Here is a 14956-nt window from a genome sequence, read left to right as displayed (position 1 = left end):
AAGATGGATAGTTTTGAATTGTCAAAATGTTTAGATGAGAATGAGAAGACTGAGATACACCCATGGTAACAGTCATTTACTTTTATTCAATCAATTAAAAAGAGGGAGAAAGAAAGGACATTATTCCAAGGAGAATAAACTGAAATGAGAGACTGATAAATCAAACTAATGTTACATATTGCTATCAGTGTGAATATATTACAAAACCAGACTAGCTGATGATAAGTTGCAATCATTGCCATCAAAATTTAGCAAATACATACGCTTCATGTCTGTCAACTCAGAATATTATTTTTAGCACTTCTATCTCTAGTATGTGGTCCAAACCCCCTTAATTTTTATAGCTCCTAGACACAATACCTGATTATCACCTTTGATTGCTTAGAAGGGGTTGGGATCCTGTAGCTGCAAGGAAAAGGTAGAGATCAGACAAGTCCAAAATGATACCATGTTGGAAAAGACTTCTCAGACATGCAACAGACTTTAAACCAATTAAAGAAAATTCTTCCCACATATTATCTTCGGAAACAGAAATTCCATGTATAACACACAAGAATTACCTGTTGGAAAGTGCTTGAGTTTCTTTACCATCTACCTGGTAGTCTTGGAAATCACAAAATAAACTTTACTTAATTCCTATGGCTTCAATTACTATGACAGTTCCAATTTAGTGGATAGCATTTCACCCTCAAATACTACAAAGGAGCAGGTGGCTAGATTTAATTTTAGAAAAATTTAAAAATTGTATCACTCAGTATGCATCTTGCATACATGGTCAGTGCAATAAAATTGCTACCACATTACCTTCAAGGGTTTGCTGTCCATTGGATGATGGAATTGGTTTGTGAGTTTTCTCAGTAATTTCAACTATGACCAAACGTGATAAAAGAAGTGCTGCAATAACAGCACCAACCATTAGCATTATGAAAACTGCATCCCATCCCTTTGTTGAGATAAACCCAGTGAGTAGAGGGCCAAGAGCAGCGCCAACTGATCCAGTGCCATCAATTATGGCAGTCACTGTTGCCAATGCCCGAGAATCCCCTCTGAGAGAACTGTGCGTACCAAGGTCTGCAGAAACTGCAGTTGTGATAAGAGCGTATGGCCCATTTATAAACAAGCCAGCAATCATCATAAGTAAAATGTTGATGGTACGTGAAATATTTCCATATGTGCGGTATAAGAGCATGGAAGGTATCGCAGCAAACATGAAGCTAGCTGCTGTAGTAGCCCGGGCATTAAGTTTATCAGATATGTAGCCAGTAAGGATCCCCCCAAAAATACCTCCTACATCAAACAAGGTAGAGAGATTTCCAGCAGACTTCACAGATACATACTCTCCACCAATTTCTGCAAAACAATGGAATCAATCAAACAATTTCTGCATTTTGTATCTTTTACTATTTATTTCTTTTTTGAAAAAAGAAACCAAAATGAAAACAAACAATTATAAAATATGTAAGAAAAGAAAGAACAGCAAACCTATTTCAGAATCGCAGGAGTTATACTTAAGGATGAATACCAAGTAAACTGTCCCCATAGACTGTGTTTGTCCCACAAAAGTCAAAAGATAAACTTAGATCCTTGATGCTACATCAAAGGGCAGAATAACAGAGAACCTAGATACTTCCCCTATTTATCAATTTTAAATATGTATATTGACCAGAATTAATTTAAAGTCAACTAGACAAACTTTGATACCAAATCAATCCTTTGTGCTGAGGTCTCAAATAAGGAAAACCTATTCGAGTTCATTATGGACTTTCAAATCCCAATACAGCGCTTTGGACCAAATTAACATCTGGTTCTAGATTGATTTTCATTCACTTCTAAATCTAGTATATAATAAATCATTTCTAAAGTTGCAGTCTCTTCTAATTTTTGTCACTCAATGTCTACAACACAGCAAATTCATCTACTAAGATCAGAAGATATTTGAGAAAATAGATGCCAATCAGGCTCTGGGTTGCTTTAACTCCCATCTTGTCAATCAAGCAATGCACAAAGCTTGAAAACAAGAAAAATACCTGTCTGACTCAAATAAAATGGTAACCAGTATAAAAATGTGTAGGCCACGAGCTTTGAAAAGAAGAGGCATAATGCAAATGGAATCACCCCTGGTATCAAAAAAGCTTCAAAAAGTCCAACACCTTTCCTGCTTCCTGACCCTTGTTTGAGACCAGAATTTTTTTCTACAGCCACTGCAGTTCCCCTTTGAATCTGAGCCTCCTCATCATGAGGCACCAAATCTAGCTTCGCAGGTGAAGCATTTGCACCACCAAAACCAATATCCTCTGGATAAGCAGGCAGGAACAAATAAACTAGTATCCCTGATGAAGCAATTAATGCTCCAGGGACAATAAAAGACCATCCCCAACCATAGTCCAAAACAGCAGCAGCAAGAAGAGATCCACTAATATTCCCAACTGAAGTATGCGCATTCCAAACACCCATTATCAAACCCCTTTTCCTTTTTCCAAACCAATTTCCAATCACAGCCACAACTGATGGCCAACCGGTAGCTTGAAATAACCCAGCAGCCATTTGCATCACAAGGTAAAACCAAAAGACATGAACGTTCCAAAAGTATCCCATCCCAAACAGGCCCACAAAAATGCCACTCCCAATCATCCCAGCTGCCAAGAACAACCTAAGGTCCAAAGTATCACCTAAATGCCCAGCAACATACATTCCCAAAGAGTAGCAAGCCAGAAAAGCAACATCAATTTCACCCAATTTTGATGTACCATCAGTTCCATTAAAAGGATACCATCCCTTGTTTTTCGCCCTATTTCTATCAAAACTCCCAAATTCTTCCTTGATGAAGACATTTCCAACAGGCCAAGGGTTTACCTCAGAAGTTTTCATGGGGTCAGGATACAAAACGCTCTTAACTATGCTACTAGGTTTCCTAGAGGCATGATAACTAGCATATGCTATGAAGGTAATCAATAAAACCATGTATCTATATGATTTTAGGCTCCAATCTTTACCTCTAATACTTCTGATAAGCAAAATTGCAGGTGGGGTTTTCCTCATTGTTTTTGAAGTCCTAGACATCTTTCACAAACACACAAATTTAACCACTGAAAACCGACAAAAAAGCCAGCTTTTTCTCACCAATCTTTCATAATCATCATAATCGTAAAGAACCCATGTTCAAACATCAGTAAAAAGCGAAAAGCCTATTACATAAACACAATGTGAATTAACTTGATGGACATATAAAAAACAATAACTTCACCTCACAAAAACAAACCCTTTAATAATCTAATGCAACTGTTAACCTCGATTCATACAAACAAAACTTATTGCAGGAGAGAAGGAGAAAACTTTTGGTTTTTTTAGGGAAAGATAGAGAGGACAGTGAGGGCAAAGCGAGGTTGCCGGGACGAGACAAGAGCTTGTATTAAAACCGCAGACACGTGCTGCTTTTCTGGACCTCAACTGGAAACACATGTATCTAAGCGCCACGTAGGCGATCAAAGCGGGTGTAAAAACTAAATAACCAAGCCGACCCAACCTTTTACATCTCAGGTGTCACCCCAACCGTTCTCTAAAACAGATAAAGGCGCATTGTCCCATCTTCTTCTTTTCTGCTTGCATTTTTTTTTAATTTATTTACAAGAAAGTATTTACATTTAATTTGATTTTTTATATGCACGACATATGATCCAAAGAAACCAAGTACAGTAATTTAATCCAGTAAATAATCTCGGGTCCTCTGCATTTCTGTCTCGTGGTCCTTCTTCATTAACGACTTCCAAGGTTTCAGTTTCTGGGTTTCGTTTGAAAATCCCTGTTGTGTCGAGTTTAAGTTGTTTTGCTAGAAGGGAATTTGTTGTGAGAGCAGAATCTAATCCTGAAGGTGAAGCTAAAGCAAATGAAAATGAAGTTGAAGAAGCCGAAACGAAAGCAGAAGCTGAAGAGGAAGTTGAAGCAGGAGAAGACGAGGTTGAAGAGAAATCCACGGAGCCAAGAAAACCCGGGCTTAAGCTTGGCGATATTATGGGGGTAATTTGGTTAAACCTTTTTTTTTTTTTTTTTTGAGTTGGTTTGGGAGTTGAGGATGTTGAATTGCTTACTAAAGATAGAACCTTTCACCCAATTTTGAGTAGTTGGGTTGAGTTGTTTGATAAAAGAGCTTAACTTTGCTCAGCTGATTTGATAATCTTTGTTGAAAATGTGTGACTGATTTGTTTTCTATTTAATTTGATGAAACAATTGCTGTTCTGTGACTAGATATTGAATAAAAGAGCAATTGAAGCATCAGAGAAGGAGAGACCAGTTCCAGATTTTAGCACTGGTGATATTGTTGAGATTAAATTGATAATTCACATTTCTCTTCCCATTCTTCCTACTGGATCTTTGTTTCATGCAATTTAGTTGTTTTTCTTACATTTCCTTCATGCGGTTGACTCACAGGAAGTTCCTGAAAGTTGACGTCGGCTGTCTGTGTGCAAAGGTTAGTCATGTCAAAACTGAACGCTGGTATCCACACAACCATTAGAATTCGAAGAACTATTGCTGGCATTGGAGATGAGTTTGTATTCCCTGCGTAAGTGTTTCTTCTATTACCATGCCTAATTGTTTTGATGACCATTTCCTTCATTAGTGGTGGTTGAATTATTCTACCTAATTAAGTAACCAATGTATCATCTTGATTATGAGAAAGATAATGGGGAAGCCAGATAACTAAGAACATGGAATGATTTGCAAAATTGAAATCTTAATGCCATTCATGCTTACTAATATCTATTACAGTGACTTATGTTATTGTTTGGTTTGATTCATTGTAATCCTTCCTAGATTTCTTTGTGATACTAAGATGATTTACCTTCTATAGTATATGTGAAACTAACATTTGTTGCTAATTTGCTATACATATTACTATGATGATTTTACCTTCTTGTTTTCATCAAGCAAGTCATCAAATTCTTGTCAAAGAATTTTTGCAAACTGTTTTAAGCCCATAATCCATGAAATCATGCAGTTATTCGTAATCATTAGACTTCTTGCGATTTCTGTGGTTTTATGGTCTTAGGCGAAGTTTCTCATCATTGGAAAACAACAGAAGTTGAATTTCTTGAATTTATGTTTTGCTCAAACTTTCCATGTGTTAAAATCTACGACATGATATTCGAATCTGTAATAAATTGGAACAAGAATCTTGGATAGCTTATTACCCTAGCTTGATGCTGCATGGAATTAAAATAAAACAAGTCTCCTGGATTTTGATGATGATGACGATCATACTGATGCACTACAGAATCTTTTCTGAAGTCTGTTGAATAGGTTTACTGATCTATGTTTCCTCCATTGTTATTTCAGTTACTCACCGAACATCAAGGAAATTAAAGTAGTCAAACACAGAATGGTCAGGAGGGCGAGGCCACATTATCTACGAGAAAATCTTCCCAGGCTGTGAACTTTCAAGTGAAACACACTGAAAATCCAAGATACAAGGCAAATTTCTTCAACAAAGTGGAAAAATGCTGCTTTTAAGCTTTGATATTAACTATTTCTAGCAGAAGTAATGGCAGAATACAATTTTTTCTTGTTAGTATTAAACTTGGATGTATGAAACTGATAGCAAAACACTATTGGAGCCTAACTCAAATGCAGGACTTTTTTTATTATTAATTCAAAATTTAAACCTCTGATATGTTTTTTTTTTAATGTATAATATGTAGGATGTTGTAATCATGCACCCCATGTCCCATTTTATATTATCATAATTATGTCTTGAAAAAATTGGATTTTTGTTCTAAGCAAAAGCAAATAGCTGTTATCCCATTTCACTTCTACTTTTGCTTTCATCAATTCATGCGAATCTCTTACCAACCCAGCATGATTTCATCCATGGTAATGACCTAATAATTTTAGTATAATTAAAAATATTATGAATTATTTAATTATTTTAAAAGTGATGTTTAACGAATTTAAAATGAATGGACACTTTCAATTATTGAGAGGTCCTACCCTTTGATCCTCAAATTCAGTTCATGTAACCCAAAAGCCTCTCAAAATTCACGAAAATGAAATTTAAAATACCATTATTTTCTTTTATTTTTCATTTGAAAATATAAACAAAAAGAAAATTCACAAAGAAAATGGCACAGCAGAAAGAGAAACAATTCCTTGAGTGCCACGTCAATGGGTCCCACTCCAGGTTGTTACTTTAGAATCGGGCTTCGCATCTGTTAAATTGACAAGTGTCAACATCCGATCTTCCTCTCTCTCTGTGTGATAGAACCGCCTCTGCCTTCGCCATTCCCAGTAACGGACGTTTACTAGAAGCTCAAAACCACCTTCCTACCATATATCTTTTTTTGCTCTTTCGAGTGAAATAAGATAAAATTTTATTCGGACCAGAAACTCCGACTTTGGTGGCGACTATTTCGGTGACTCATTGTCCCACAGCAAAGAAAAAAAAAAAAGAAAAAAGAAACCTCGGATTTAGACCGAGCGAGTTGCGGTTTGCACCACATGTTAGTTCCTGATTCATGTTAGTTCGGTGATTAATATTAACTAAATTTCTCTCTTGAAAAAACAAAAGTAGAAACTCTGTTGGAGAATTGGGTTTTGAAGACTATTGATTTATTACTCTTTTATTTCTTTGATTTTTTTTAGGTTTGTGAAAGATTGTTGTGGGTTGTTTTTTATTGAATTTTTTTTTTTTTAAGAGAGTAAAGATCTCGTGGTGGCAGTGGAAGTGGGGGCCCAGTCATGACTGCTGGTGAGGCTAATCAGTTGATCTCTGTTCATCCCAATGACCTCAAGTTCATTTGTAAGTTCTACCTTTTGTAGTTTTATACTTGCATGCATGCACGTGAATTCTGATGTATGTATGCATGCATGAAACTGTATATGTAGAGTCCCACTGGATGTATGTGAAAATTCATGATTCAATTCTATGGTTATGTCATGAATGGAAAGAGGAAAAATATGGGTGCAAAGAATTGGTGGTGTTGAATTTCAGGTGGTGATTGGGAGGGATGCATTGGAGATGATTATATATGACCAGTTTATGGAATTAGATTTGAGGAGAATATATTGATTTGTATGTTGATTTGTTTTATTTTATTTTTTGCTTCTTCTGTTTTGAATTCTTCATTTGTGTCCCTTGATCTGGAACTGGCAGTCATTGCTGGTGTTTTTCGGATGCTATCACAGACCAATTCACCATCTTCCAGCCAGAATTTGCATAAATAATGTGCAATGGGAATTTAATTTGTGAAGGTTTACATATTGTTCTTTAGAAGATGCAGGGAGAAGGAAAGCAGTTTAGGAATTTTCCTTTTTAGTTTCTTAGTCTTTGTAACATGTTGTCAATGTTTAGCTGCCTTAATTTCTGCTTTTGGCAGCTGCTTTCTTTGTAATCTTAAGATCCTTCTTAGACGTCTCTATGCTCATTTTCTTCAGTATATGTATATTCTTGAAAATTTTGTTAAACAAGTTTTTAGTTGACTTTTGGTTATGAGATTCATGTTTTCAGTTGAGCTTGAAAAGCAAAGTTTTTGTGATCTCAAGATGGTCAACAACACAGAACACCATGTTGCGTTTAAGGTACTGTTTCTTTTGGTGTTGCAAATATTTATGAATATCTTGTTTTGTGTGTTCTTCATCCATTCTGGGATATTCTATGATTGTTTAATTTTGATGTTCCCAACTTGTTATCATGTTAGGTTAAAACAACTTCACCTAAGAAGTACTTTGTGCGACCAAACACCGGTGTTATACAGCCTTGGGACTCATGTGTCATCAGAGGTATTACTTTTAATCTGATCTTTTCAAAAAGAATTTCATTTCTCGTACGGTAGGAAATTCATGATCACATTTGGGTCTAAGAACTGATCTAGCTTGCTTTTTCTGATCGCAAAGTCGGTTTGCCTATCCTGCTTTCCTCCATTACATTGCTCTGTTAGTTCATTGAGATTCTCATATTTATGATACTGATATAATTGACCTGCTTGAATACCAGTCACTCTCCAAGCCCAACGGGAATATCCTCCAGTTATGCAATGCAAAGACAAGTTTCTGCTACAGAGTACTATTGTGCCTCCAAATACTGACGTGGATGATCTACCAGCAGATACCGTAAGAATGCTACCATGGAGAATAATCTTTTCATATTTGACTTCCTTTATCATATTAAAAACAAATTTGATTTTTGGAATGTGATCTTTGTCTTTGCATCTAGTTCAATAAGGAAAGTGCTAAGGAGATAGAGGAGTGCAAGCTTAAAGTTTTCTATATATCTCCTTCCGCTCAAGGAAATTCAGAAGATGAAGGATTAAAGAGCTCCACAGAACAAAGCCCTGATTCAAACTCTGTGAGTTTAGTTGGTGACCTGCTTTTTTGCTGGTTTTGAGTAAAGGTTCACTTGATACCTTTGGTCATACAATTGGAATAGGTGTTGAAATCAGTACCGATGTAGGCAACTGAAAGCTCTCCTAATCTCTTTGTTTTTAATGCTTTTGTTATATCAATTAAGTTCAAGGCCAAAATATTGCTGGTTTTGTTTGTATAATATAATTATTTCTAGTTTTCTGATGCCGTATAACGTTATTCTTGTTTTCTTGTATAACAATATCACTCGTCTGCCTTGTGACCAAAGGGAAAAATGTGCATGCATTAACCTTTTGATTGATTATCTGGAATTTGCAAATCGATTTTGCAGTTTGAGTGAAGTAGGCACGTCAATGTGTGCTTTGCACATACTCATTTCCATTGATCTTGTCTGATTTCTGTGAGCCAATGATTCCAATCTTCTTGAATGATTTATATGAGAACATGATTTCAGTTCCTTTCCTTGTAAGCTGTGTTGTCTACGACGGGCTTATTATCGGATTAAGGACCTTGTTTTTGTTTTGTTTTCTAAAAAAGTTCAGTTAGCTATTGCAATTCATCATTTCAACTTGTATTTGCTGTATTTCATTTTTATATGCCTGCCAATTTGCCTTCTATTTAATTATATTTTCTGGTGGAACTAACTTGAAAATGCAAACCCAGAATCTGATTTCTATGCCATTCATTTTTCTTTCTGTATCCATGAATCAGGCCGTGCAGCAACTGAAGGATGAAAGAGATGCAGCAGTCCGGCAAACACTGCAGCTGCAACAGGAACTGGTATGTTCTTATTTCAGATCGCTCGATCCTAGTTTTCATCACAAGTTGACAACTGCTCCAGTAATAAACTCAATAACATGCATGCGCACTCACATATATACACATACAACAAAAATAAAGAAGGGCTGATTTACTCCCCAATTATATAATAATTTTTTTGTGTATGCATACACATGTTTATGTTCTGAGGTACAGCCTTACAATCCATGAGCCATATGTAAACAAGCTTTTGTTTTCATCAAACAGGATTTTCTGAAGAGGCGAAGACAGCGTCGGAGTGACTCCGGGGGCTTCTCCTTCACATTCGCATCCTTTGTGGGACTGATAGGAATAATGGTTGGCTTTCTGTTGAATCTATCCTTGTCTTCACCTTCGACAGAGTGAATAGACATGTCCTTTACAAGTGTGGAAACAAGCAACTTTGCCGGATGTCCTGTTGGATGGAGAGTCAGCCCACTTCCTTTCCTTCCTGTATATTTGATCTTCGCCATATTATGTCTTTGATCAGCTTGTTTTTCTGAATGTATTTTCGTTCAATTCATAAGATTTTCTGATTGTATTGTCACGTATTCTCACATGACATTTTTTCATTAACATGAAGGTTTATTAAGATATATAAAAGATGGGGGCTTTTTTGAAAATTTGAAATAATTCAGGGACTTATCTAGTATTTTAGCTGAATATGAAGATTTGGATAGAGAGAGATTCCTCAGTTTTTATGCTGCAAATGCATCAAATTTCTTCGTGCATGTTTTTTCTTTTTTTTTTTTTGGTTCATAAGAGAGCAAAGCTTTTACAAGGAAGGGATGAAGGATTAAAATATATGTTCACTTACATTCTTCAAAATCTTGTATGTGCTTTAATTGTGTAATTGTACTCATTATTCAACCTAAATTAAACTATGTTTTTTTTTTTTTTTTTTTACATTGAAAAATTATGAAAAAATAATATTTTATAAATAATTAAAATGGATATATATAAACGTGTTTAAATCGATTCGGAGAAAAAATTACCAATGATGAACAATAATTTCTGGCCATTAAAATAATAAAAAAAAAAATCAGAGCTTGAGAGTGACGGCGGCGAAAGTTGTGCCATAAATACAAAGAAGCAACAGAATCAGATCGAGCCAAAAGCATTAGTCAAGCTAAGAAACCGCGAATTTTCCAAACCGTTTGCTTTTTCTTCATTTTTGACTTGCCCCTCGCGTCTAGAATAATGGTACAATTAATAAAATTATTATAATTACCTTTATTTTTATTCTATCTTTTTAAGATGAGAAATTTTCTACTTGTAATTAGTTCTAAATCGTATATATATATATATATATATATATATATATATATAATTATCAAATAATAATTATTGATATAAAATAATTTTTAAAATTTTTTATTATGATAATAGATAAGATATTTATTAATTTTAAATTATTTATAAAAAATATATTTAAAAATTTATTAAATTATCTAAAATTTAAAATTTTAATCAAAAATCAATTTAAATTATAATGAAAATTTTTTTTCTATACATCACTTCATCTTAATTTAAAATTAATTTATTTTTTTTAATCTATCTATAAGTAATATGAGTATTTAAATTTATTATAATTTTTTAAAATATTATTGAATATCTTTAATTTTTTTATAAATAAATCTTCAACTTTTAAATATATTTCATAAATAAAATGTAAAATATATATATATATCAATACTTAAGAAAAATCTTCATTGTTGGAAGTTTTTAGTTGTATAATTTTCTCAATGTATCACTGAGCTAAATGTATTTTTTATTATTATTAATTTATTTTTTTATTAGTTTATTCTTACTATATGAACTAAATTATTTTTTTATGATAGGTACAATTTCATTAAACATACTTTTCACTCCATTATGTATTTTTTTTTAAATCAGCTATAATATTTTTTTAAATCAATTTTAAAGCAATTTATTTTTTTAATTTATCTGTAGTTAATATAAGTATTTAAATTTATCATAACTTTTACAAATATTATTTAATATCTTTAATATTTTTAATAAATAATTCTTACATTATCTCTAGCTTTTAAATATATTTCACAAAAAAATATGAAAAAAAATATAAATACCATAATAACTTCAGAAAAGCCCTTATTGTTGGTAATTATTAGTTACATAGTTTTGCCAATGTTCCGTAAAATATATGAGCTAAACGTATTTTTTTTATTATTAATTTAATATCTCTTTTTATTAGTCTATTCTGACTATAGAAACTAACATGTTTTTTCTTATAATAGGTAGTATTTTACTAAATATATTATTCATTCCATCAAGTAGGATTTGTTTTTCAAATCAACTATAATATTTCTTTTTTTTTTATTTTTTAATTTATAATAAATTTAATTAGAACCCACTTAAGTTAACATAATTTTTTATTATGATTTAAAAACAAATAAGAAAATAAACTCAATAAATTTGTTGCATTTATTTATGCAAATGAAATCACAATGTACAACTAAATAACAAAAAAAAAATTTTTAATTATTTTTAAAATCTAGTCAGTCATGTTAGTTACTTTTATGAAATTTTTAGAGTCTACAATTATCAAGTAATTATCTGATTAGATATATGTATTTGAAAAATAAAAGTATAAAGCACCAAAATTTAAATATTGCTATTTGTTTAAATATTATTTATAGATAAAATTATTATTTAAATATATTTATGGATTAAAGTTTGTCAAGATTTAAATGAAAAATCAATATAAATATAATGCATCAATGTATACAAAACTACAAAAACACATATATTCTTATATTTTTATCGATATTGTCTGCAAATATTTTATTTTTTTACGGATTCTTTATTCAATCAGGTAATATATTTTATTTTCTAATTGATTATTTATTCAATATTCTCTATTTATATAAAATAAAAATATTGTTTTGATTAATCGATATAATAGAGTTATGTGCTTTAAACAAAAATTTATATACCAATTGTACAATCAAATAGTGCATAATTTCTCAAGTCATATCTTCATTGTAAAACATGTAATATAATTTTAAATCAAAAAATTATTTTTTATAAAAAATAAAATTAAAAAAATACTTTAAAAATAGTCTTATCAATAATATTGATTTTAAGTTCATCAATATCTTAACTTAAAAAAAATCTTAGAACTATAAAAGATTTCACCTAGGTTTTTAAAAAATAATATATAAATTTTATGATAAGACCAAATGATTTCCTATAACTTTCAGCAGAGTTAAAAAAAAAAATAGTCATAAATTGATGGATTATTTATATTTTACATATGTTCTGAACATAAAAATAATTCAATAATATTAATTATATTTTTATTTAAATTTAAATAAAATAAAAATAATTTATGTATCGTACAAATAGCAAACTAATTTATAATAAATTTAAATTCTAAAAAATGCTTAATTTAATAAAAAAAAAAAATTTACCTTACGGGTAGGGAGAAATTCGTAGATTATTAAAGGGATAATAATATGAAAATGAAGGGCAACTTAACCATATAGAAATTTCCAAAGAAATTATCCGAATCGGGGCCTATAAATAAGGCTATCCACATTGTACGCATGTCCAGTTCGAACCCGTTTCTGTCATCTTCTCTGCGAAATTTTCTTGCGATTTCTGTTATTTTCTTTCTCAACAAACAATGGACGCGTTCTCTTCGTTCTTTGATTCTCAATCGAGAGGCCGATGGAGTTACGATAATCTGAAGAATTTCCACCAGATCTCTCCGATCGTTCAAACTCATCTCAAAAAGGTAACCTTCTCTAAAATTAGGAGTTTGTGAAGGTAACAAGTGTGAATTTCTTTTGAATTTGCCCCTAATCTGTTACCTAGGGTTTTGTACAGTATTTTTGGGTTGATCTCTTGGATTGAATCTTTCTTTTGTTCTGAGAATAAAAAAGAATACAGTTGTCATCTTTATGTGATTCTAACGATTACTACGTTTTTAATTTGCAGGTTTATTTGATCTCTATTAAATATGCTCCTAATTTGTTACCTAGGGTTTTGCGTATTGAATTTTTTGGATGATCTCTTGGCTTGAATCTTTCTTGGGGTTCTGAGACTGAAAAGACTACAATTCTCATCTTTATGTGATTTTAATGCTTATTATGATTCTATCTTTGACTTTAAGACATTAATTTATTTAATTATTCATTATTTCCGAGTTATGTTTTCTTGATTATCTGAAAATAGTGTTTTTAATTTGCAGGTTTATTTGACTCTATGTTGTGCACTGATTGCCTCTGCTTTTGGGGCTTATCTTCATATATTGTGGAACATTGGGGGTTGCCTCACAACATTTGCATGCTTTGGAACCATGATTTGGCTCCTCTCCACTCCTCCTTATCAAGAGGTAATGATTTGATTTCTCGTAATTAATGATACTTCTTTTCCCTTGTTTAGAACTCATCTTTTGTTTTGGTATTGTATATTACGCAGCAAACAAGGGTTTCTCTTCTGTTGACATCTGCAGTGTTTGAAGGGGCTTCAGTTGGTCCTCTAATTGGCTTGGCCATTCATATTGACCCAAGGTATTTCTCCTATAACTATTAAATGATTAACTTTTTTATTATTAATAATAAATACTTAGATTTTGAATCAAGTTAAGAATTATATTCATTTTGTGTTACCTGTGGAGAATATCATATTTACCTAACTGAAATGCAAAGATTGGTATTCAAATCCCTCAACTGTTTTAAAGGTTACGGGTCTGTGGTGGATGATTTTGCTTAATTGCTATTTTACTTTTATCATTATCTGGATCTGCAAATCTGATTTGGGTGGGTGACTAAGTGTGTTCTTCCTTTCCACTTGATCAATAAAAAAAAAAAAAAAGAAAAAGAAAATGAATGACTTGTACTTATGGTGTTTTTCTCTATTATACCAGTGTTTTGGTAGCTGCATTTGTGGGAACAGCGTTGGCCTTTGTATGTTTTTCAGGAGCTGCTATGTTAGCAAGGCGCAGAGAATACCTTTACCTTGGTGGTTTTCTTTCATCTGGTGTGTCCATGCTTCTCTGGTTGCATTTTGCTTCCTCTATCTTTGGCGTTTCCACAGCCCTTTTTATGACTGAGGTGAGTGAATGTTAAAACGATCTCTGTTCTCGTAGTACTTGAAAAGCTGCTATTAGCTGTGATTGATATGCCTCATTGTCTTTGATTGTTCTCATAGATCTACCTTGGGCTTTTGGTGTTTGTGGGCTACATGGTAGTGGACACACAAGACATAATTGAAAAGGCACACTTGGGTGACCTGGACTATGTGAAGCATGCCCTTACCCTTTTCACTGATTTTGTTGCTGTATTTATTCGCATTCTGGTAATCATGGTAAGTGAACCTTGTATACCTGATAAAAGCTTCATTCTAATTTTTATAATAACTGACTTGGTATTAACTGTCATTCTAATATAACTGTACTTGTGTTTCAGTTGAAAAATTCAGCTCAGAAGGGTGAGAAGAAGAGGAAGAAGAGGAGTGACTAAATCTTGAAGCAGTACCTGGGAAGTTTTCTTACTCATCTAGCCTATCTTGAAAAGATGAAGTCAGTCGTGAATACAAGTTGTTTTCTTACTATGTGTACTAAAGCATCACGAATATATACGGATAAGATAGGTCCTGCTGTTTATTTTATTTGAATAATCTTTTACTTGACAACATTTGTTTCAAGTTAATCTGGTTTAAGCCTATTATCCAATTGAGTTCCAGTGACTTAATGAGAGCCATCCCTGTTTCCAAATTTTATCCTCTGGAAATGATACGAGGCTAAGTGGGTGAATGATTGAGGAGTTATTGAAATTCT

At 32.5% G+C, this 14956-nt stretch overlaps 3 protein-coding genes and 1 pseudogene across 6 annotated transcripts; 3 read left to right on the top strand and 1 right to left on the bottom strand.

Moving 5' to 3' along the window:
- Positions 1-130: 130 nt before the first annotated feature.
- On the bottom strand, positions 131-3374 carry LOC111305198 (putative glycerol-3-phosphate transporter 4). Of its 2 annotated transcripts, none has more exons than XM_089765368.1 (3): positions 2028-3374; positions 805-1350; positions 131-399 (listed from the first exon to the last, which is right to left on the bottom strand). In XM_089765368.1, exons 1-3 carry the CDS (start codon positions 3058-3060, stop codon positions 368-370), a joined length of 1611 nt encoding a protein of 536 aa, XP_089621494.1. In that variant the 5' UTR covers positions 3061-3374; the 3' UTR covers positions 131-367. The 2 variants fall into 2 exon arrangements, with proteins under 2 accessions (XP_089621494.1, XP_022758232.1); XM_022902497.2 differs by having other exon boundaries at positions 131-405; positions 2028-3223.
- A 295-nt stretch (positions 3375-3669) lies between these two features.
- On the top strand, positions 3670-5738 carry LOC111305218 (large ribosomal subunit protein bL19cz-like; annotated as a pseudogene). The gene is made up of 4 exons (XR_016344945.1): positions 3670-4014; positions 4243-4306; positions 4426-4558; positions 5332-5738. The product of XR_016344945.1 is annotated as a large ribosomal subunit protein bL19cz-like (transcript).
- Positions 5739-6013: 275 nt separating this feature from the next.
- Positions 6014-9783, top strand: LOC111305202 (vesicle-associated protein 2-1-like). Of its 2 annotated transcripts, none has more exons than XM_089766172.1 (8): positions 6014-6491; positions 6689-6790; positions 7499-7569; positions 7689-7770; positions 7985-8100; positions 8204-8335; positions 9064-9132; positions 9379-9783. In XM_089766172.1, exons 2-8 carry the CDS (start codon positions 6730-6732, stop codon positions 9514-9516), a joined length of 669 nt encoding a protein of 222 aa, XP_089622298.1. In that variant the 5' UTR covers positions 6014-6491; positions 6689-6729; the 3' UTR covers positions 9517-9783. The 2 variants fall into 2 exon arrangements, with proteins under 2 accessions (XP_089622298.1, XP_022758253.1); XM_022902518.2 differs by having other exon boundaries at positions 6015-6491; positions 6696-6790.
- Positions 9784-12725: 2942 nt separating this feature from the next.
- LOC111305191 (bax inhibitor 1-like) lies at positions 12726-14851 on the top strand. The gene is made up of 6 exons (XM_022902484.2): positions 12726-12910; positions 13367-13510; positions 13597-13688; positions 14045-14231; positions 14329-14484; positions 14586-14851. The coding sequence occupies exons 1-6, from the start codon at positions 12800-12802 to the stop codon at positions 14637-14639; spliced, it is 744 nt and encodes a 247-aa protein (XP_022758219.1). The 5' UTR covers positions 12726-12799; the 3' UTR covers positions 14640-14851.
- The last annotated feature ends 105 nt before the right edge of the window (positions 14852-14956 follow it).

The sequence above is a fragment of the Durio zibethinus genome, chromosome 9 (genome assembly GCF_047325235.1).
Source record: "Durio zibethinus cultivar Kanyao isolate XHJ-2024 chromosome 9, ASM4732523v1, whole genome shotgun sequence".
Lineage (NCBI taxonomy): Eukaryota > Viridiplantae > Streptophyta > Magnoliopsida > Malvales > Malvaceae > Durio > Durio zibethinus.
This window is presented reverse-complemented; position numbering and strand designations above follow the sequence as displayed.

Excerpts from the sequence above, each read along its gene's own strand:
- LOC111305198 (XM_022902497.2), bottom strand. The coding sequence starts at position 3,060 with ATGTCTAGGACTTCAAAAACAATGAGGAAAACCCCACCTGCAATTTTG. Across the intron at positions 1,351-2,027 it reads ATTTTATTTGAGTCAGACAG|AAATTGGTGGAGAGTATGTA; the intron begins GTATTTTTCTTG and ends ATTGTTTTGCAG. Across the intron at positions 406-804 it reads TGGACAGCAAACCCTTGAAG|CTACAGGATCCCAACCCCTT; the intron begins GTAATGTGGTAG and ends TTTTCCTTGCAG.
- LOC111305202 (XM_089766172.1), top strand. The coding sequence starts at position 6,730 with ATGACTGCTGGTGAGGCTAATCAGTTGATCTCTGTTCATCCCAATGAC. Across the intron at positions 6,791-7,498 it reads CAATGACCTCAAGTTCATTT|TTGAGCTTGAAAAGCAAAGT; the intron begins GTAAGTTCTACC and ends TCATGTTTTCAG. Across the intron at positions 9,133-9,378 it reads TGCAGCTGCAACAGGAACTG|GATTTTCTGAAGAGGCGAAG; the intron begins GTATGTTCTTAT and ends TTCATCAAACAG.
- LOC111305191 (XM_022902484.2), top strand. The coding sequence starts at position 12,800 with ATGGACGCGTTCTCTTCGTTCTTTGATTCTCAATCGAGAGGCCGATGG. Across the intron at positions 13,689-14,044 it reads GCCATTCATATTGACCCAAG|TGTTTTGGTAGCTGCATTTG; the intron begins GTATTTCTCCTA and ends CTATTATACCAG. Across the intron at positions 14,485-14,585 it reads TTCGCATTCTGGTAATCATG|TTGAAAAATTCAGCTCAGAA; the intron begins GTAAGTGAACCT and ends CTTGTGTTTCAG.